The sequence below is a fragment of the Frankliniella occidentalis genome, unplaced genomic scaffold (genome assembly GCF_000697945.3).
Source record: "Frankliniella occidentalis isolate FOCC.00 unplaced genomic scaffold, Focc_3.1 Scaffold11, whole genome shotgun sequence".
Classification (NCBI taxonomy): Eukaryota; Metazoa; Arthropoda; class Insecta; order Thysanoptera; family Thripidae; genus Frankliniella; species Frankliniella occidentalis.
In genome coordinates, this window is record NW_026267141.1 from 3,444,729 (window position 1) to 3,460,010 (window position 15,282).

At 50.9% G+C, this 15,282-nt stretch overlaps 3 protein-coding genes across 5 annotated transcripts in view; 2 read left to right on the forward strand and 1 right to left on the reverse strand.

The window, feature by feature from the left end:
• Positions 1 to 1,134, forward strand: part of LOC113211301 (zinc finger protein ZFP2-like) — a 5,626-nt gene extending 4,492 nt beyond the window's left edge. The window contains exon 2 of the mRNA XM_052277702.1: positions 6 to 1,134. Within this exon, the coding sequence (XP_052133662.1) occupies positions 6 to 922 (917 nt within the window). The 3' untranslated portion in view covers positions 923 to 1,134. The remainder of the gene's footprint in view (positions 1 to 5) is intronic.
• Positions 1,135 to 4,340: 3,206 nt separating this feature from the next.
• Positions 4,341 to 7,099, reverse strand: LOC113211297 (uncharacterized). The gene is made up of 4 exons (XM_026429621.2): positions 6,737 to 7,099; positions 6,472 to 6,612; positions 5,387 to 5,866; positions 4,341 to 5,313 (listed from the first exon to the last, which is right to left on the reverse strand). Exons 2-4 carry the CDS (start codon positions 6,610 to 6,612, stop codon positions 4,498 to 4,500), a joined length of 1,437 nt encoding a protein of 478 aa, XP_026285406.1. The 5' UTR covers positions 6,737 to 7,099; the 3' UTR covers positions 4,341 to 4,497.
• An 89-nt stretch (positions 7,100 to 7,188) lies between these two features.
• Positions 7,189 to 15,272, forward strand: LOC113211298 (uncharacterized). 3 transcript variants are annotated; one of them, XM_026429622.2, is made up of 6 exons: positions 7,189 to 7,567; positions 7,780 to 8,018; positions 8,100 to 8,176; positions 8,265 to 8,586; positions 10,597 to 10,815; positions 10,982 to 12,329. In XM_026429622.2, the coding sequence occupies exons 2-6, from the start codon at positions 7,887 to 7,889 to the stop codon at positions 11,492 to 11,494; spliced, it is 1,263 nt and encodes a 420-aa protein (XP_026285407.2). In that variant the 5' UTR covers positions 7,189 to 7,567; positions 7,780 to 7,886; the 3' UTR covers positions 11,495 to 12,329. The 3 variants fall into 3 exon arrangements, with proteins under 3 accessions (XP_026285407.2, XP_052133645.1, XP_052133644.1); XM_052277685.1 differs by lacking the exon at positions 10,982 to 12,329 and adding an exon at positions 14,299 to 15,272 and having other exon boundaries at positions 7,190 to 7,567; XM_052277684.1 differs by lacking the exons at positions 10,597 to 10,815; positions 10,982 to 12,329 and adding exons at positions 13,914 to 14,132; positions 14,299 to 15,271 and having other exon boundaries at positions 7,195 to 7,567.
• The last annotated feature ends 10 nt before the right edge of the window (positions 15,273 to 15,282 follow it).

Sequence of the window (15,282 nt, forward strand, 5' to 3'; positions counted from 1 at the left end):
TGGAGACCTGCGCAAACATATCAGAACCCACACAGGAGAAAAGCCCTTCGAGTGCTCTCTGTGCAACTTAAAATGTAGTCAAAGTTCACAATTGCGACTTCATCTGCGAACCCACACAGGAGAAAAGCCATATCAATGCAATGTCTGCAGCAAGAGTTTTTCCACTAGAACACATCTCCGAGTACATGAACGTACCCACACTGGAGAGAAGCTTTATGCTTGTACATTGTGCGACAAGAAATTCTCGGAACGGTATGGTCTGAAATCGCACAACCTTCGTATGCACACAGGGCAGAGGCAGAGAACATTCGAGTGTGACTTGTGCAACAAAAAGTTTCTAGACAGAAGCTCGCTGAGCAGCCACAGCCGTTTCCACACAGTAGAAAAGTCCTTTGAATGCACGCTCTGCGACAAGAAGTTTGTGTCCGGTCAAGGTCTGCAAGTGCACCTCCGCGGCCACACGGGAGAGAAGCCTTTTGAGTGCGCGTTGTGTGACAAGAAGTTTGCGCAAGATAACCATCTGCGTTCTCACCTCCGCACCCACACTGGAGAACAGCATTATAAACATGAATGCTCTGTATGCAACAGGAAATTTCCTGGCCGTAGTCAACTTGGCGAGCACATCCGCAGCCACACAGGAGAGAAGCCCTATGAATGTGACGTGTGCCGCAAGACATTTACTTACAAAAGTTCCCTGGTCAGCCACGGCCGGACCCACACCGGAGAGAAGCCTTACGGGTGTAACGAGTGCGACTACAGGAGCGCCACGAGTGGAGGTCTCCAGACACACCTCCGCACCCACACCGGAGAGAGGCCCTTCGGGTGCCCGGTGTGCGACAAGAAATTCACGACGGGTTCAATTCTGCGCAAACATCTCGAAACCCACACAGAGGACAAGATCTGTGTGCAACAAAAATCGTAGTGACACTGGGAATTTGCTCATTCATCTGCGAACCCACACAGGAGAAAAGCCATTTCAATGTGATGTCTGCAGCTAGAGTTTTCCCAGTGGGGCACTTCTCCGAATACATGGACGTTCTCACACTGGAGAGAAGCCTTATGCGTGTACGTTGTGCGACAAGAAATTCTCGGTTGCCTAGCAGTCTGGGAACGCACAACCTTCATATGCACACGCGACAGAGACTTTACATGTGTGACTTGTGCAACAAGAAGTTTTCAGAAGGTCATCATCTGCGCGCACAACGCCTAACCCACGAGTGTACGTCAATTGCGGACATACCAGGGTTGGCATAGAGAATTAAATTCAATTTTATTAAATCGCATTTTGCTGTGCAAATTTCTTTTGGTGTAAAACATTTAGCCCCAGTGCGAAATTCATTTTGTGCTTTTCATTTTGCACCCAAAGGGCAAAAAGGTCTCAAATTAATTCTGCACTGTGCAATATTCCAATAAAGCTCATTTTTGCCCTCGAGGTGAGGGTTTTATTTTCGCACAGTGCGCAACATTTCGCACAATAAAATCCATTTGTCGAAAAAAAAAAAGCTTTAGCGTATACTCATCTTTCCCCTTATACTCATCACAAAATAATGCGTACCTCGAAACCGATGCTCCGAAACGCGTCGCAACTTGCCAAAATACTCGCCTTCTCTGACCTGGATCGGGAACAAATCCATGCTTTCCCCATACCACATCTGGGGCAAATCAATAGTCGAGGCTGGAGCAGCTCAAAGAAAGAATGAAACCTGAAATCAACGCGCTTGCGCGGTGTGGAACATCCGACCGCTGGGCGACTGTCCGAGACTTTACCCACTGGGCCAGAGCGGATCGCTGGAGGCAACGGGCAGCGCGCCGGTGTCGTCCGCTTGCCAGTCGCCGCTGGCCACCGCTTGCTGCTGCCGCCTGCCGGATGAAATAGGCGAGCGAACGACACCGCCGCGCTGCCGCTCAAGGCAAGCTGTAGGGTAGGGGGCAGATTTATCCTGTGATAAACTTGCCCCCAGCTTTAATGTAAGCTACAGGGGGCATGTTCATCCCGTGATAAACCTGTCCCCTGCCCTGAGACAGACTGTAGTGGGGCACATTCATCCCGGGATAAACATGCCCCCTGCCTCACGGCAAGCTACAGGGGGCAGGTTCATCCCACGCCAATCCGCCGCAGCCCCCTCTTCACCAGCGCATCAGAGGGGAAGGTGATTACCCCCCCCCCCCACAAGTTTCTGCCAATCCGAGATCGCCTTTGCCATCGGGTCACTTCGGGTCACGGAACAGAAGCAGTCGGCCCACGCCTCACCTGAGCGTGGGAAGCGGCTCAGCCAATTAGAATTAGACGATCGCCAACACGCCTGATTAGTGCTGCTATCTGCTGGAGGTGACAGTTTCGGCGCCGAATCGACGCTTTAGTCGAAAATTGGCATCACAGCCAGTGAGAGTTCATACGAGCCCGCACGAGCCGGCGCCGCCGGGGCTATCACGGACTCCCGAATATTTGCAACGGGAACGGGCTGGCCTGGGCTCTCGCCCCAAAACTTGTGCGCTGCCGCGGTCTCTTTTGAGGTTGTCCAGTTTAGTGCGGATCCGCACGGATTCCGCGGAACTTGCGTCCGCACGGATCCGCATAGCGGGAGAGGAGGGGAGGGCTTCAAATAAACGTTTTTCTACTCAGTAACACTACAGAAATAGGTTGGCAGACACATATTTTTGATAAGAGGGCAGCAATGATCAATATGCTGTGAAAATATCGCGTCAGTAATACGAAGGTGAGGTTAGCGACCGCCATTGCGGCCGCTCGGCGCGCCGCCGGCCGGGCGGAGCGTGTGCTAAACTAAAATTGGTTTCTTGGATACTTAACTCCAGCAAAGTACATCGACCCTTACATCAAAATGAAGGTGACAGTTTAAGGATTACAACGGTATAATCCTTTTTGAAATTAAAGGCCTTGTACACGATCAAAGCCCCATCGCAAAATAGGCTGTTTTCCGAGATCACAATAGCTTTTTCAACGCCTATTTTCTCATGCTAGGAGGCGAGTTATCAATCTACATGAAGCGAGCCGATTTTCCGCCAGACCTTAAACTTTACATTGCTTTTTACCGCACTTTGATACGACTTCTAGTTTTCGAGAACGAAGCTCATATGTACACGCATGTCGGCCCGGGGCTGGACGCTATGGGCCGCGCGCCCGGCTCGACATGCATGTACAAATGACAGAATATTGATCATTTCTGCCCTCTTATCAAAAATATGTGTATGCCAACTTATTTCTGTAGTGTTACTAAGTAGAAAAACGTTTATTTCAAGCCCTCCCCTCCTCTCCCGATATGCGGATCCGTGCGGACGCAAGTTCCGCGGAATCCGTGCGGATCCGCGCCGGATCCGCACTAAACTGGACAACCTCTTTGGCGTTCGGGCAAAAGCGCCTGTGTGGTAGGCACGCCCGCCGCGCCCCGCTGCCCGTAGGTGAGGCCTACCCCACCGCCACCAGGCGCTCCTCTCAGCGACCACCTCGCTCGAGGCGCTGGGCGAGGCATTCGCAGCAGACCAAGCTGGTCACAGGGGTGCCACGCATCCGGTTAGTCAGGGAAACGGGACGGAAATTGAACGTAGGTCAGGAAAAATGGCTGAATCTTGCTTCAAATTGTTGTTTTCGAGATTTCGGTGATGGCATTTTTTCGTGATCGTGTTACGAACGATGTGTGTTGGTACTATGACAGCACCGAGGGGTGCCCAACTCCATAAAAATGTGTACACCGGATTACCAAATTGTAAAGATTACCAAGGATTACCAATGATTACCAAAGATTACCAATGAAAGTATGATTCGCATGCATTCAAAATCGAAACAATAACTCTTTGTCCAGAGAAAGATGCATTTTTGTGCACATTTTATGGAATTCGTAATTCTTTATCTTGCAAGTTACAAACTTGCATTCTATGATTGGACAAATTATGTTTTTGTCCATGAGAGGGTTGCAAATACGCCATAATAAACATGGGCGTTTGCATTTAGACAAGATGTGCACAAAAATGCATGGCTCAATCAACAAAATTGTCCCTTCAAGAGTGTGTAGATTACCAGTGATTACCAACTCTGTGTACACCTGATTACCACAGTTGGGCACCCCTCGGACAGCACAGACATCCTTCATATTATGAACACGGGCTTAATAATATGAAGGGGAGAAGACAATTCGTTCGTAAGATTTTAAGAGTGTCCATCGGAACCGTCCCGCCTGTCACCGGCTACGCCCAACCGAACGACTTCTCTCTCCAAACCTATCGATACAAATCGTTGGCTTTGTAAATCGACAAAAATGAAAATGGGGAAGACGGATACCGACCGCATTATGATTAATTTAGTAGTACGGATGCAAACAAGATCATAATGCAGTCAAGAGTAAGATTTATTGTAAACGATTCCAGCTTAACACACTTCAGGAAAATCTTAAGACAGAATGTAATTACTTAAGAACATTATGACATGTCTTGTGCGACGTGAATTTTCAGTTGACCCGTAGTGCGGGGGGCGGGGTTAAGCATTTACCACACAACAGAGGTCGTACAACACTCGTCGCAAACCACCTCAACGAACGCGGGCATGGAGGCGCGGACGTTCTGCCGCTGCATCACGCAGCCAGCGATATTCGTGCACAGATCATTATTTTGACGAACGAGAACGAGCCGGCGGAGGTGGAGCAGGCCGCATGCAGACAGCTCACGGCCAAGGTCTGGGAAATAGAAGCAGCCATCCTCCTCGTCATCATCGATGGTACAATACACCTGCAGCTCCTGTAGTGAGGAGGCGTGGGCGCGGATCAGGGACAGCATGGTGGGCTTATGGTAATTGTTGACGGCCACGCGCAGCCAGCGCAGTGTTGCATACTCCGAGTGGGGAAAGGTGAGGTTTTCACCCATGTAATTCCAAATGCTTAAACTATGCAGGGCGGGCATGCGCATCACACAGTCCACCTGTTGCTCGCTTGGTGAATTTATAGCCAGCTCTTCCAGCTGCAACGGCAGGTCCGGGTAGTCATCACATTCCGGAATGCATTTGACTTCCAGTCTTTTGAGTGACGACATTTTCTGTACTTCATACATGACCTTCGGATCTACTTTACCCAAAAACCCGAGCTCCTCGACGTGCAGCGGGTGCGACGCCACGACGCGCAGCAGCTTGTCGGAGCCCTCGCCCTTCAAGTCTTTAATACAGCGTATATTATCTATCCGCCCTTTGTCTCGAATAATTTCATTCACATTCAAATCGCCTCCCGTGAGATCAGTGAGGTTTATGGTGAGGATGCTAATCATTGGCGGTCCCACATACGCGCATGCGGAGGGAACAGGAGTGCTGTCAACCTGGAGGCAAAGACGGCAACTAAGAACCGCACCCAAATCAACAAAATTAGCCGTTCTAATATTTGAGGCTTACCTTTGCTAGCTGGCCGTCTGCCAGAAGCTGCAGTAACAAGAGACGCAAGAAGTCGTCGGATTCGCCGAGCTGCATGGTGGCCTTCCAGCTGGAACCACTCTCTCCTACGACGACGCTGCACTTGTTCGCGGTGAGCAGGCAGAGGCTGTCCTCCAGCTGCACCGCCAGCTTCAGCTGTTCCGGTGTAGGGCCCCCATCGCCGCCGGCCGCATCCCGCTGCACGCGCTGCTCCAGGGCCTCCTCCAGTTCGCGCAGGTGGGCGACCGACGTGTCCAGCTGGCGGTTCAGCGCCTCCACGGCCTTGGGGACCGCCAGCCGCAGCGCCTCCACCACCTTCTTGCCCGCGTCCACTCCTCGCTGCAGCTGCTGCACCTCTGTGTCTTCTCTTTTCAGCCTCTTGCAGGGCGGGGCGCCACCGTTTTCAATCAATTGGATCGCTAGAATGTTGTCCGGTATGTCATCAGGCTCACCGGGCAGGTCCTGTATGAAAACATGAAGCACTAGTTGAGAAGATTTTGTTTGTTAGAGCATCCGATAAATCCGAAAAGAAGAGCGCTTGATTATGGGGAGGCAGCGGGCCGAAGTAAGATGCACTGGACCATAGACATTAATATTAAAATTTCTGTTCTTTCTAGCTTTACGGGAATGCTTTTTTAAAAATGATAGCAATAAAAATGTGCACTATTATTAGTATTATTATATCTTTGTCTTACTGTTAACCTGTGATTCCAACAGTTTAGTAAAACATCAGTCAGCTTTTCATTAAGGAGAATCTTGGTTTCAGATTGTCTTTTATCACATGTTTTAGTTTTTACACACGTCTACTGCCATCTCTGGTTACCTAAACTTGCTTTCTATGTACGAAAGTGTAAAATGCAACTATTCATATTATGTGAATAGTGGTGATTTATGTTGTGATATATCAGAAAAATGGTAAGGACCAGAGATACTCTACTAATTTAAAACACAATTTGATACCCTTGAAAAACAAAGAGTACGTCGGAATGTCTATATGCAAAATTGTGCCATAGAAGTGACTGCCCTCATGAGGGTGCACCTCACAGGACAGGTATGAACTTCCTCACCTTCCTGCATGTTGGGCATTTCCTCCCCAACTCTGGGTTCATTACACAATCCTTACAGATGGTGTGCCCACACGGCAAGCCTTTGGGTCGGTGGGACTCCACGTCAAAATGGTTAAAACAAATTTCACACTGGAGTTCCATCTAAAAAACCGAAAAGAAGAGAAGAGGGTCACAATCCATGTACCTTTGATTGACTAAACAAGACTTTATCTTACTCTAAATTCATCTCAACACCCAAGTAAACAAACATATATTCTTGACTTACATCAGAAAGGTTACGTCCTAGTACAATGATCAGAGCAGTGGGAAAACTCAGTAAAGTGAGCTTATTGTTCTGCTGCACTGCTATTGTTTAAAATACCAATAACTATTGATTACTTTGTCAACTTTGGTAAAACTAATGACGCAGCGGCTGCTTTTCCACAGGTGGCTGTTGCAACAAAGCGGTTGACAGGCAGTATAAACGGCACAAGAACAACAATAACACTGCACTGAGGGTTGTCGATGTAAGTGGTACCGCAGGGAAAGACACAAATTAAGAGTGAGAACTCGGGGTCAGGTTATTTTGTAAGCGAGACAAAACACACAACACAACACACCGGCTGCTCGTTGTCCGGCGTTCCGGCGGCGGAACAAGGCGGTGGGGGCGCGCGGGGAATACGAACATTAGCTTGCGGTTGGTTAACGGAGTGCTTTTTTTTAAAGGGGGGGGGGGTCCTGAGCGCTCAGGAACGTCATTTGTCCTATACTTTAGCACAGCATTAAAATGCGGCGAGTCTCATGACCCCCTAAACTAAACTCAAGCGTACTCACCACAACGCCCCCCCCCCCTTCCCCCCAGCGCATCGTCATCATCTGCCATCAGCTGATTCAACTCCCACAACCCTTTCCACAACAAACACACGACCCGAGTGAAGCCAACAAAAAGTCGGCTAGGGGCCGTACCGGTGACGGCAGGTACGATTTCATCTTCACAAACTGTCTCCGCTGTCAATATTTTCGGCGAGGTTGTGTGTTATGAGCTGAACGGAGTTGACCCGAGCGAGCCGTACGGAGGTTAGGACGCCCCCCAAGATAGCCCTCGCTCGATAAACAAGTGAGTAGATGACCGCTTGCGCTTGCAGGTTTTGTGGCGCAGTGTGCTCGCGCCCGTTAAGAAAGCATTCCGGTAAAGCTCAAATGCAAGAATGCGAGGAAAAAGAAAACGGAAATCGTTAGGATGCTTTTACATGGTGACCCCCCGTTTTCTTGTTCCCTCCATTCTGCATTTCAGCTTTACCGGAACGTTTCCTGACCTTTCTTGTTTAGTAGCGAGATTGCCAGAGGCACGTGAGCAGCCGACGCCAGCTTAAGCTCTGCAGTTACTGGCTCCCACAAGGCGCCACAACGACTCCGCTGAGCTCACTAGCCTGGCCATGGAGTGCGACATCTGCGTCGACCTCTTCGACGACGCCGAGCTCCTGCCCAAGGTCCTGCCGTGCGGGCACACGGTCTGCTTGCAGTGCCTGCGGCGGCTGCCCGACAGGAGCTGCCCGACGTGCCGCCGGGTGAGTTGCGAGGGGTGTCCCTGCGTCCTCCGTATACCCGCATCTCCCAGCACTTCACTCATCTGATCCCGCCTTCCCCAGGACTTCGTCGGATCGTCGGAGGAACTCCCTACTAACTTCACAGTGCTGCAGGCGCTTCAGCAAGGCAAGCAGGACAGGTAGGAGCTCCCACAAGCACACCCGACTCCAGGTGGAGTGTACCTTCCCGAGGCTCGTGACTTGACTTGCGCCCCTTGCGCTCCCCAGTGCTTCCGCCGCCTGTTGCTCGAAGTGCCGCGCCGCCGCTACGCCCTGCTGCTGGGACGAGCACGACGTCCTGCCCGCCAGGAGAGCCTTGAGGCGACAGCTGCAGGGAGCGCTGCAGCAGGCCGCCGAGCAGCTCCAGGGCCTCCAGGACCGGTGCCAGGACGAGCAGGCCCTGCCCGCCCTCACCCTGCTGACCGGCGAGTCCTGGCACGTGACCGTGCGGGGCGGGGACCGCGAGCTGACTGGGACCCTGCGGAATTCGGAGGACTCCCTGATCAAGGCCCTGTGGCTCGTACTGGCGGCGAGGGCCGCGCTCACCGAGGTAGGCCACACGATGTTCTGCACTATTGTACAACGCACTAGCCCGCAAAATTATTTACTTCGCCTGTTTTGGAGTCTCTAAAGCAGCTGAACTTTGATAAACATTGGCCAAAGTTCACGAACGTTGATAACGTCCACGAACTTGAATGTGGTCCTGCCTATCAGATCACATGAACAACAGAAATGGACTTCAACCGAACGTTTTGAATTTGACTTTAAAGCATACATTTTTGGAGCACATTCCCTATTAAAATCCTCTCCTTGTTGAAACATTACATATGTTCATGGGGTCATGCATGAGTGTGGCTACCCGGCTACTCGCTAAGAAATCTTTAAACTGGGCTTTTCCCGATTGTTTTTAAAAATTCCCTTTTCCAAATTTTGAAAGTTCCTGCTGCTGCGGGCGCAAAGAACCAATTGGCTGGGCGTAGTAGAGGGTGCGTATTGTCGAAGCGCCGGACGGGGACCGGACGGGGACCGGACGGGCCGAACGCCGGGCTGCGCCACTACGCGAAACAAGGGGAGGGGCGCGGCGAGTCGCTTAGCAACAATGCCAAATATATCTGTAATACTATTACCAATGGGCGAAGCTGAAAGGAAACGAAAAGTGAACAACCGGCTCCCCTCGCGCTACAGCACTGACACTAATGATTCCTTGCAAAGGATCCGCCTGCTTTGTAAGCCTACAAAGACATTTCTTTGCAATTCTTTGCATTACAAAGAAAATCGTTTGCAATTGGTTAGCAAAATTAGAAAGCCAGCCACAATCGTTCGCAAGGAATGTATCGGGTGATTCAGAGCAGCCGCAGGTGCAGGCGGCTTTGCCTAACTAAGGGATCATCCACAAAGTACGTCTCTTCCAAAACTGACAAGTTCATCCTGTGCTAGCTCTCGGAGCGCCTGGTGGGTAGGCAACTTCTCGTATGGATTGCATGTGTGTTCTGCGGGCTGTCCTACCTTGAGCCTCGCAGGCGCTCATTTCCCTTTTTCGCTGAACGAATCTTAAAAAAATCGGGCGTACTTTCTGGATGGTCCCTAAAGGGCCATGGTACCTTACGGGTAGGGCGAGTAGGCAAACCCACCCGCACCTGCGTCTTCTGTGAGTCACCCGGTACAGTGAAGCAAATGATACAAATAATATATTATGTTTATATTTAATATTATGTATCATCTGCTCAAAATAATAAATATCTCCAGCTCCGAAACGGTTAAATATACAGTATCCGATGGAAGGTTTCGATTCAGAATGTTTTGTTGTCGGTGGGACTTCCTTCATCATTTTCGGTTTGATTTCTTCTTGTACGTTTCTAAGCACAACGTGGTCCCGGCTCATGGTCCCGGCTTATTTTAGTAGAAGTACGCCAACTCTATGACACTCTAAGAACTATTTTTCAGAGAACCGTGCACTGCAAATCCTGGAGTGAGATTTCTGACCTAAAAAGAGCGAGAGTTTTTCTCCTTTGCTCAATTAAAGTGATGATTTAGAAACCTCGCTCTTATTGAGAATGATTCTTAAATCTCACTCAGATCAAGAGAGATTAACTTCAGAAATCTTCACTCAAAAAGAGCGAGGTTTTCCAATTATCACCCTGATAGAGCGACATTTCTTAATCTATTGCTCTAATCGAGCGAGGAAATCAAACCTCGCTCTGAGCAGGGCGAGAAAATTTGGTGCAAATTCTCGCCCTCCAGAGGGTGAGAATCTTCGCTCTAGGCTTTCTATTGCGGGCCTCGTTCTAATCATATGTTAAAGTCCGTTATTGGGGAATGTCGACATTAACCGGTTAGAGTCGACTTTACCCGGTTAGAGTGCTTTAACCAAGGTGCCCGGTTAGAGTCCTCCCGGGGCCATCCGAGGGGGGCATTAACCGGGTAAAGTGGTTCAGGTGGACTTTATCCGGGCATCTTGGTTTGGTTAAAGCACACTAACCGGATAAAGTCGACTCTAACCGGTTAATGTCGACATTACCCGAGTAACGGACTTTAACCGTAACACACACATGTTGCGCAGAGCCGAGCTGGAGCTGAGGAACCACCTGCAGCTGCGCCATTGCCACCTGCAGCTGCGCCATTGCCACCTGCAGCTGCACCATTGCCACCTGCAGCCGGAGGACATCCCGGACCTGACGATGCGCAGCCCCCGCGGGAGATGGATTTGTACCAGATCAGTATAAGTGGACCCGATGCCCAGCAGCAGGAGAAGGCCGCCGCCCTGCGGGACGCACCAGGGGTAAGTGTTGGCCGCGCCTAGCGCAACCTCACGCGCCGCACCTTTCTGAGCGGAGCGGCCGTCATGGCTGCGGACGGGAGGCGCTCGGACGGCCATCAAGTCCGCCGCCTTCCAGGCCGCTTGCCTCGGGTCCGGCCGCCCTGAGAATGACTATGTTCTGCCGCAGGTGACGCGGCTGGTCCACGTGTACTGCGACAAGGACCCGTCCTGGAACCTCCAGCTGCTGCAGCGCGCTGCGCCCAGTGTGGAGGAGCTGAAACTGATCTACCCCCGCGAGGCCCACCTGCTCGCGGTGCACGCCATGCCGCGGCTGAGGAGGCTGAACGTGTTTTCTGCTGACGCGCTGGACGCGCAGCCCCCCGTGCTGCCCGCGCTCCCTCCTGGGACCGCGGCCTGCAGGTGGCTCAAGGTGTTGGGCCTTCCACGCGCCACGACGCAGTCCCTGATGCGGGCGCACAGCCACTCGCTGGTGGAGCTGCAGCTGACGGTGGGCTCGCCGGGGGACAAGGAGTGGCCTAAGGGCTGCGGGGACCTGCACTCGCTGCTGGAGCAGTGCGGCCTGCGGGCGCTGAGGAGGCTCGTGCTGCGGAGGGTGTTGTGCACGCACAGGGCGGCCCAGTGCGACCAGCAGCGCGCCCAGGTGCGGCGGGTGCTGCCCGGGGCCGAGGTACTGTGGTGAGCAGAGCAGAGCAGAGCGAGGTGAGCAGACAGCAGTGTCGCGGGTGCGCAGAGTGTTCGAGTTCAAGAGGGACTGCGGGAGAGTGTGTTAGGCGCGGCCCTGTGAGCAAGATCAGAGTCGCGCATCGAGTTGAAGATAAATAGATATCTCTCACCCCCATCTAAATTAACGCAAAAGTATGATAGATCACAAAAATGCTCGATATTTTCGAACCCTCTTGACTTGTCAAACAACTTTGTCAGGTGCCCATTATTCTTTATGTATTTATTGTATAATAATAACTGATAGCGTGAAGCTCACAAAGAAGTTGGTGATTGTAAGTTACCACATGGGGTTTGCAATCAATGTCCAGTTCGTAAAATCACCACAAACCCTTATATGGTATGTATCTATCTTATCTTCAATGTAGTTTGTAATTACTGCTCTTTTACATCTTAAAGGCTAGAAACAAATTGTAAATAAAAATATTTGTACTAATTATCAAACATGTTACTCTTGCCATGCATATATGCAAGATAGTTTTAACTTCTATTTTGATTTATGATGCTCATTTCATTAGTAAATGCTTTGTTTCCTCGTGCTTTCATGTGTGTCTGTTAATTGGTTATACTTAATATTTATTTATTCTGTATGTCCCCTGTCTTTGTAATGTTATCTGTATTTTTCTTTGTTGACAAAGTAAGATTGTGTGCACTTTGTGTCAATTTGGTTTTGTAATTTTTTTGTTGTGGTATTGATGTCTCCAATTGTTGTTTTTAGACTTGTGTGCTTTCCTTGAAAATGTTTGACTAGTGCTTTGCGAGAAAGAAATACATAAACCACTAAACTATTGTAATCGCCATAACTTATTGAACCGCTTTAAACGACTGGTGACATTCCCACTTTAAATTTAATATTTAACTTAATTTTATCACATTGCGACTGGAAATATTACTTTGACCTAATGGCCTGTAAATTGTGAGGTCGTATTTAATTTTGATAGCGCTGCCTGCGTTATTAGTCCTTCTATTGTAATATTTTTAACGAATTGGGAGGGTGAAGGGCTGGCGGGCAGGAGTGTAGCCCCTGCGGACAGGCAGATACTGGCCCGTAAGGCTTGTGCGCGCAGCGGGGCGGCCTACCCTGCAGGCGCTGAGACCGGGAGGGACCCCGTTGCGAAGCGTAGCACATGCGGCTGCTCGTGAACCACGCTGCCAGTGAGTCTGGTCAGAACTTATGGAAACTGTGTGGTGGTTTCTCTACCAAATCTGTGACAATACTGTTACACAGGGAAAACAAAAGTAGGGCTTAATGCCTTTTCAAGGGTGTGAAATTTTGCACAGTTGGATAGTTTTCATTCCTTGGCAAAGACATGAAAATTCTGTTAGCCCAGTGGCTATACCTACCAAGGCACCCGGTTAAAATCCTCCGGGGAAATCCTCCGGGGACATTAACCGGGTAAAGTGGTTCAAGCGGACTTTATCCGAGGGCCGGCGGTTAAGTTGGTAATGTCGAAAGCGGGAGAGAGAGGAGTTGGCTGCAATTGGGGAAGGGTATAAGGTACTATTCTTGGGGTGGTCCTAGGCAACAAGGGAAAGTCGAAGGTCGAGTCGGTCAGGATGGAGGCGCTTGGCCGTGAGATATTCGACGGAAAGCTTGAAGAAAACTTTGAGTCACAAACGAGAGAAACCCCTCTTTCCTTCATCATTTTCGGTTTGATTTCTTCTTGTACGTTTCTAAGCACAACGTGGTCCCGGCTCATGGTCCCGGCTTATTTTAGTAGAAGTACGCCAACTCTATGACACTCTAAGAACTATTTTTCAGAGAACCGTGCACTGCAAATCCTGGAGTGAGATTTCTGACCTAAAAAGAGCGAGAGTTTTTCTCCTTTGCTCAATTAAAGTGATGATTTAGAAACCTCGCTCTTATTGAGAATGATTCTTAAATCTCACTCAGATCAAGAGAGATTAACTTCAGAAATCTTCACTCAAAAAGAGCGAGGTTTTCCAATTATCACCCTGATAGAGCGACATTTCTTAATCTATTGCTCTAATCGAGCGAGGAAATCAAACCTCGCTCTGAGCAGGGCGAGAAAATTTGGTGCAAATTCTCGCCCTCCAGAGGGTGAGAATCTTCGCTCTAGGCTTTCTATTGCGGGCCTCGTTCTAATCATATGTTAAAGTCCGTTATTGGGGAATGTCGACATTAACCGGTTAGAGTCGACTTTACCCGGTTAGAGTGCTTTAACCAAGGTGCCCGGTTAGAGTCCTCCCGGGGCCATCCGAGGGGGGCATTAACCGGGTAAAGTGGTTCAGGTGGACTTTATCCGGGCATCTTGGTTTGGTTAAAGCACACTAACCGGATAAAGTCGACTCTAACCGGTTAATGTCGACATTACCCGAGTAACGGACTTTAACCGTAACACACACATGTTGCGCAGAGCCGAGCTGGAGCTGAGGAACCACCTGCAGCTGCGCCATTGCCACCTGCAGCTGCGCCATTGCCACCTGCAGCTGCACCATTGCCACCTGCAGCCGGAGGACATCCCGGACCTGACGATGCGCAGCCCCCGCGGGAGATGGATTTGTACCAGATCAGTATAAGTGGACCCGATGCCCAGCAACAGGAGAAGGCCGCCGCCCTGCGGGACGCACCAGGGGTAAGTGTTGGCCGCGCCTAGCGCAACCTCACGCGCCGCACCTTTCTGAGCGGAGCGGCCGTCATGGCTGCGGACGGGAGGCGCTCGGACGGCCATCAAGTCCGCCGCCTTCCAGGCCGCTTGCCTCGGGTCCGGCCGCCCTGAGAATGACTATGTTCTGCCGCAGGTGACGCGGCTGGTCCACGTGTACTGCGACAAGGACCCGTCCTGGAACCTCCAGCTGCTGCAGCGCGCTGCGCCCAGTGTGGAGGAGCTGAAACTGATCTACCCCCGCGAGGCCCACCTGCTCGCGGTGCACGCCATGCCGCGGCTGAGGAGGCTGAACGTGTTTTCTGCTGACGCGCTGGACGCGCAGCCCCCCGTGCTGCCCGCGCTCCCTCCTGGGACCGCGGCCTGCAGGTGGCTCAAGGTGTTGGGCCTTCCACGCGCCACGACGCAGTCCCTGATGCGGGCGCACAGCCACTCGCTGGTGGAGCTGCAGCTGACGGTGGGCTCGCCGGGGGACAAGGAGTGGCCTAAGGGCTGCGGGGACCTGCACTCGCTGCTGGAGCAGTGCGGCCTGCGGGCGCTGAGGAGGCTCGTGCTGCGGAGGGTGTTGTGCACGCACAGGGCGGCCCAGTGCGACCAGCAGCGCGCCCAGGTGCGGCGGGTGCTGCCCGGGGCCGAGGTACTGTGGTGAGCAGAGCAGAGCAGAGCGAGGTGAGCAGACAGCAGTGTCGCGGGTGCGCAGAGTGTTCGAGTTCAAGAGGGACTGCGGGAGAGTGTGTTAGGCGCGGCCCTGTGAGCAAGATCAGAGTCGCGCATCGAGTTGAAGATAAATAGATATCTCTCACCCCCATCTAAATTAACGCAAAAGTATGATAGATCACAAAAATGCTCGATATTTTCGAACCCTCTTGACTTGTCAAACAACTTTGTCAGGTGCCCATTATTCTTTATGTATTTATTGTATAATAATAACTGATAGCGTGAAGCTCACAAAGAAGTTGGTGATTGTAAGTTACCACATGGGGTTTGCAATCAATGTCCAGTTCGTAAAATCACCACAAACCCTTATATGGTATGTATCTATCTTATCTTCAATGTAGTTTGTAATTACTGCTCTTTTACATCTTAAAGGCTAGAAACAAATTGTAAATAAAAATATTTG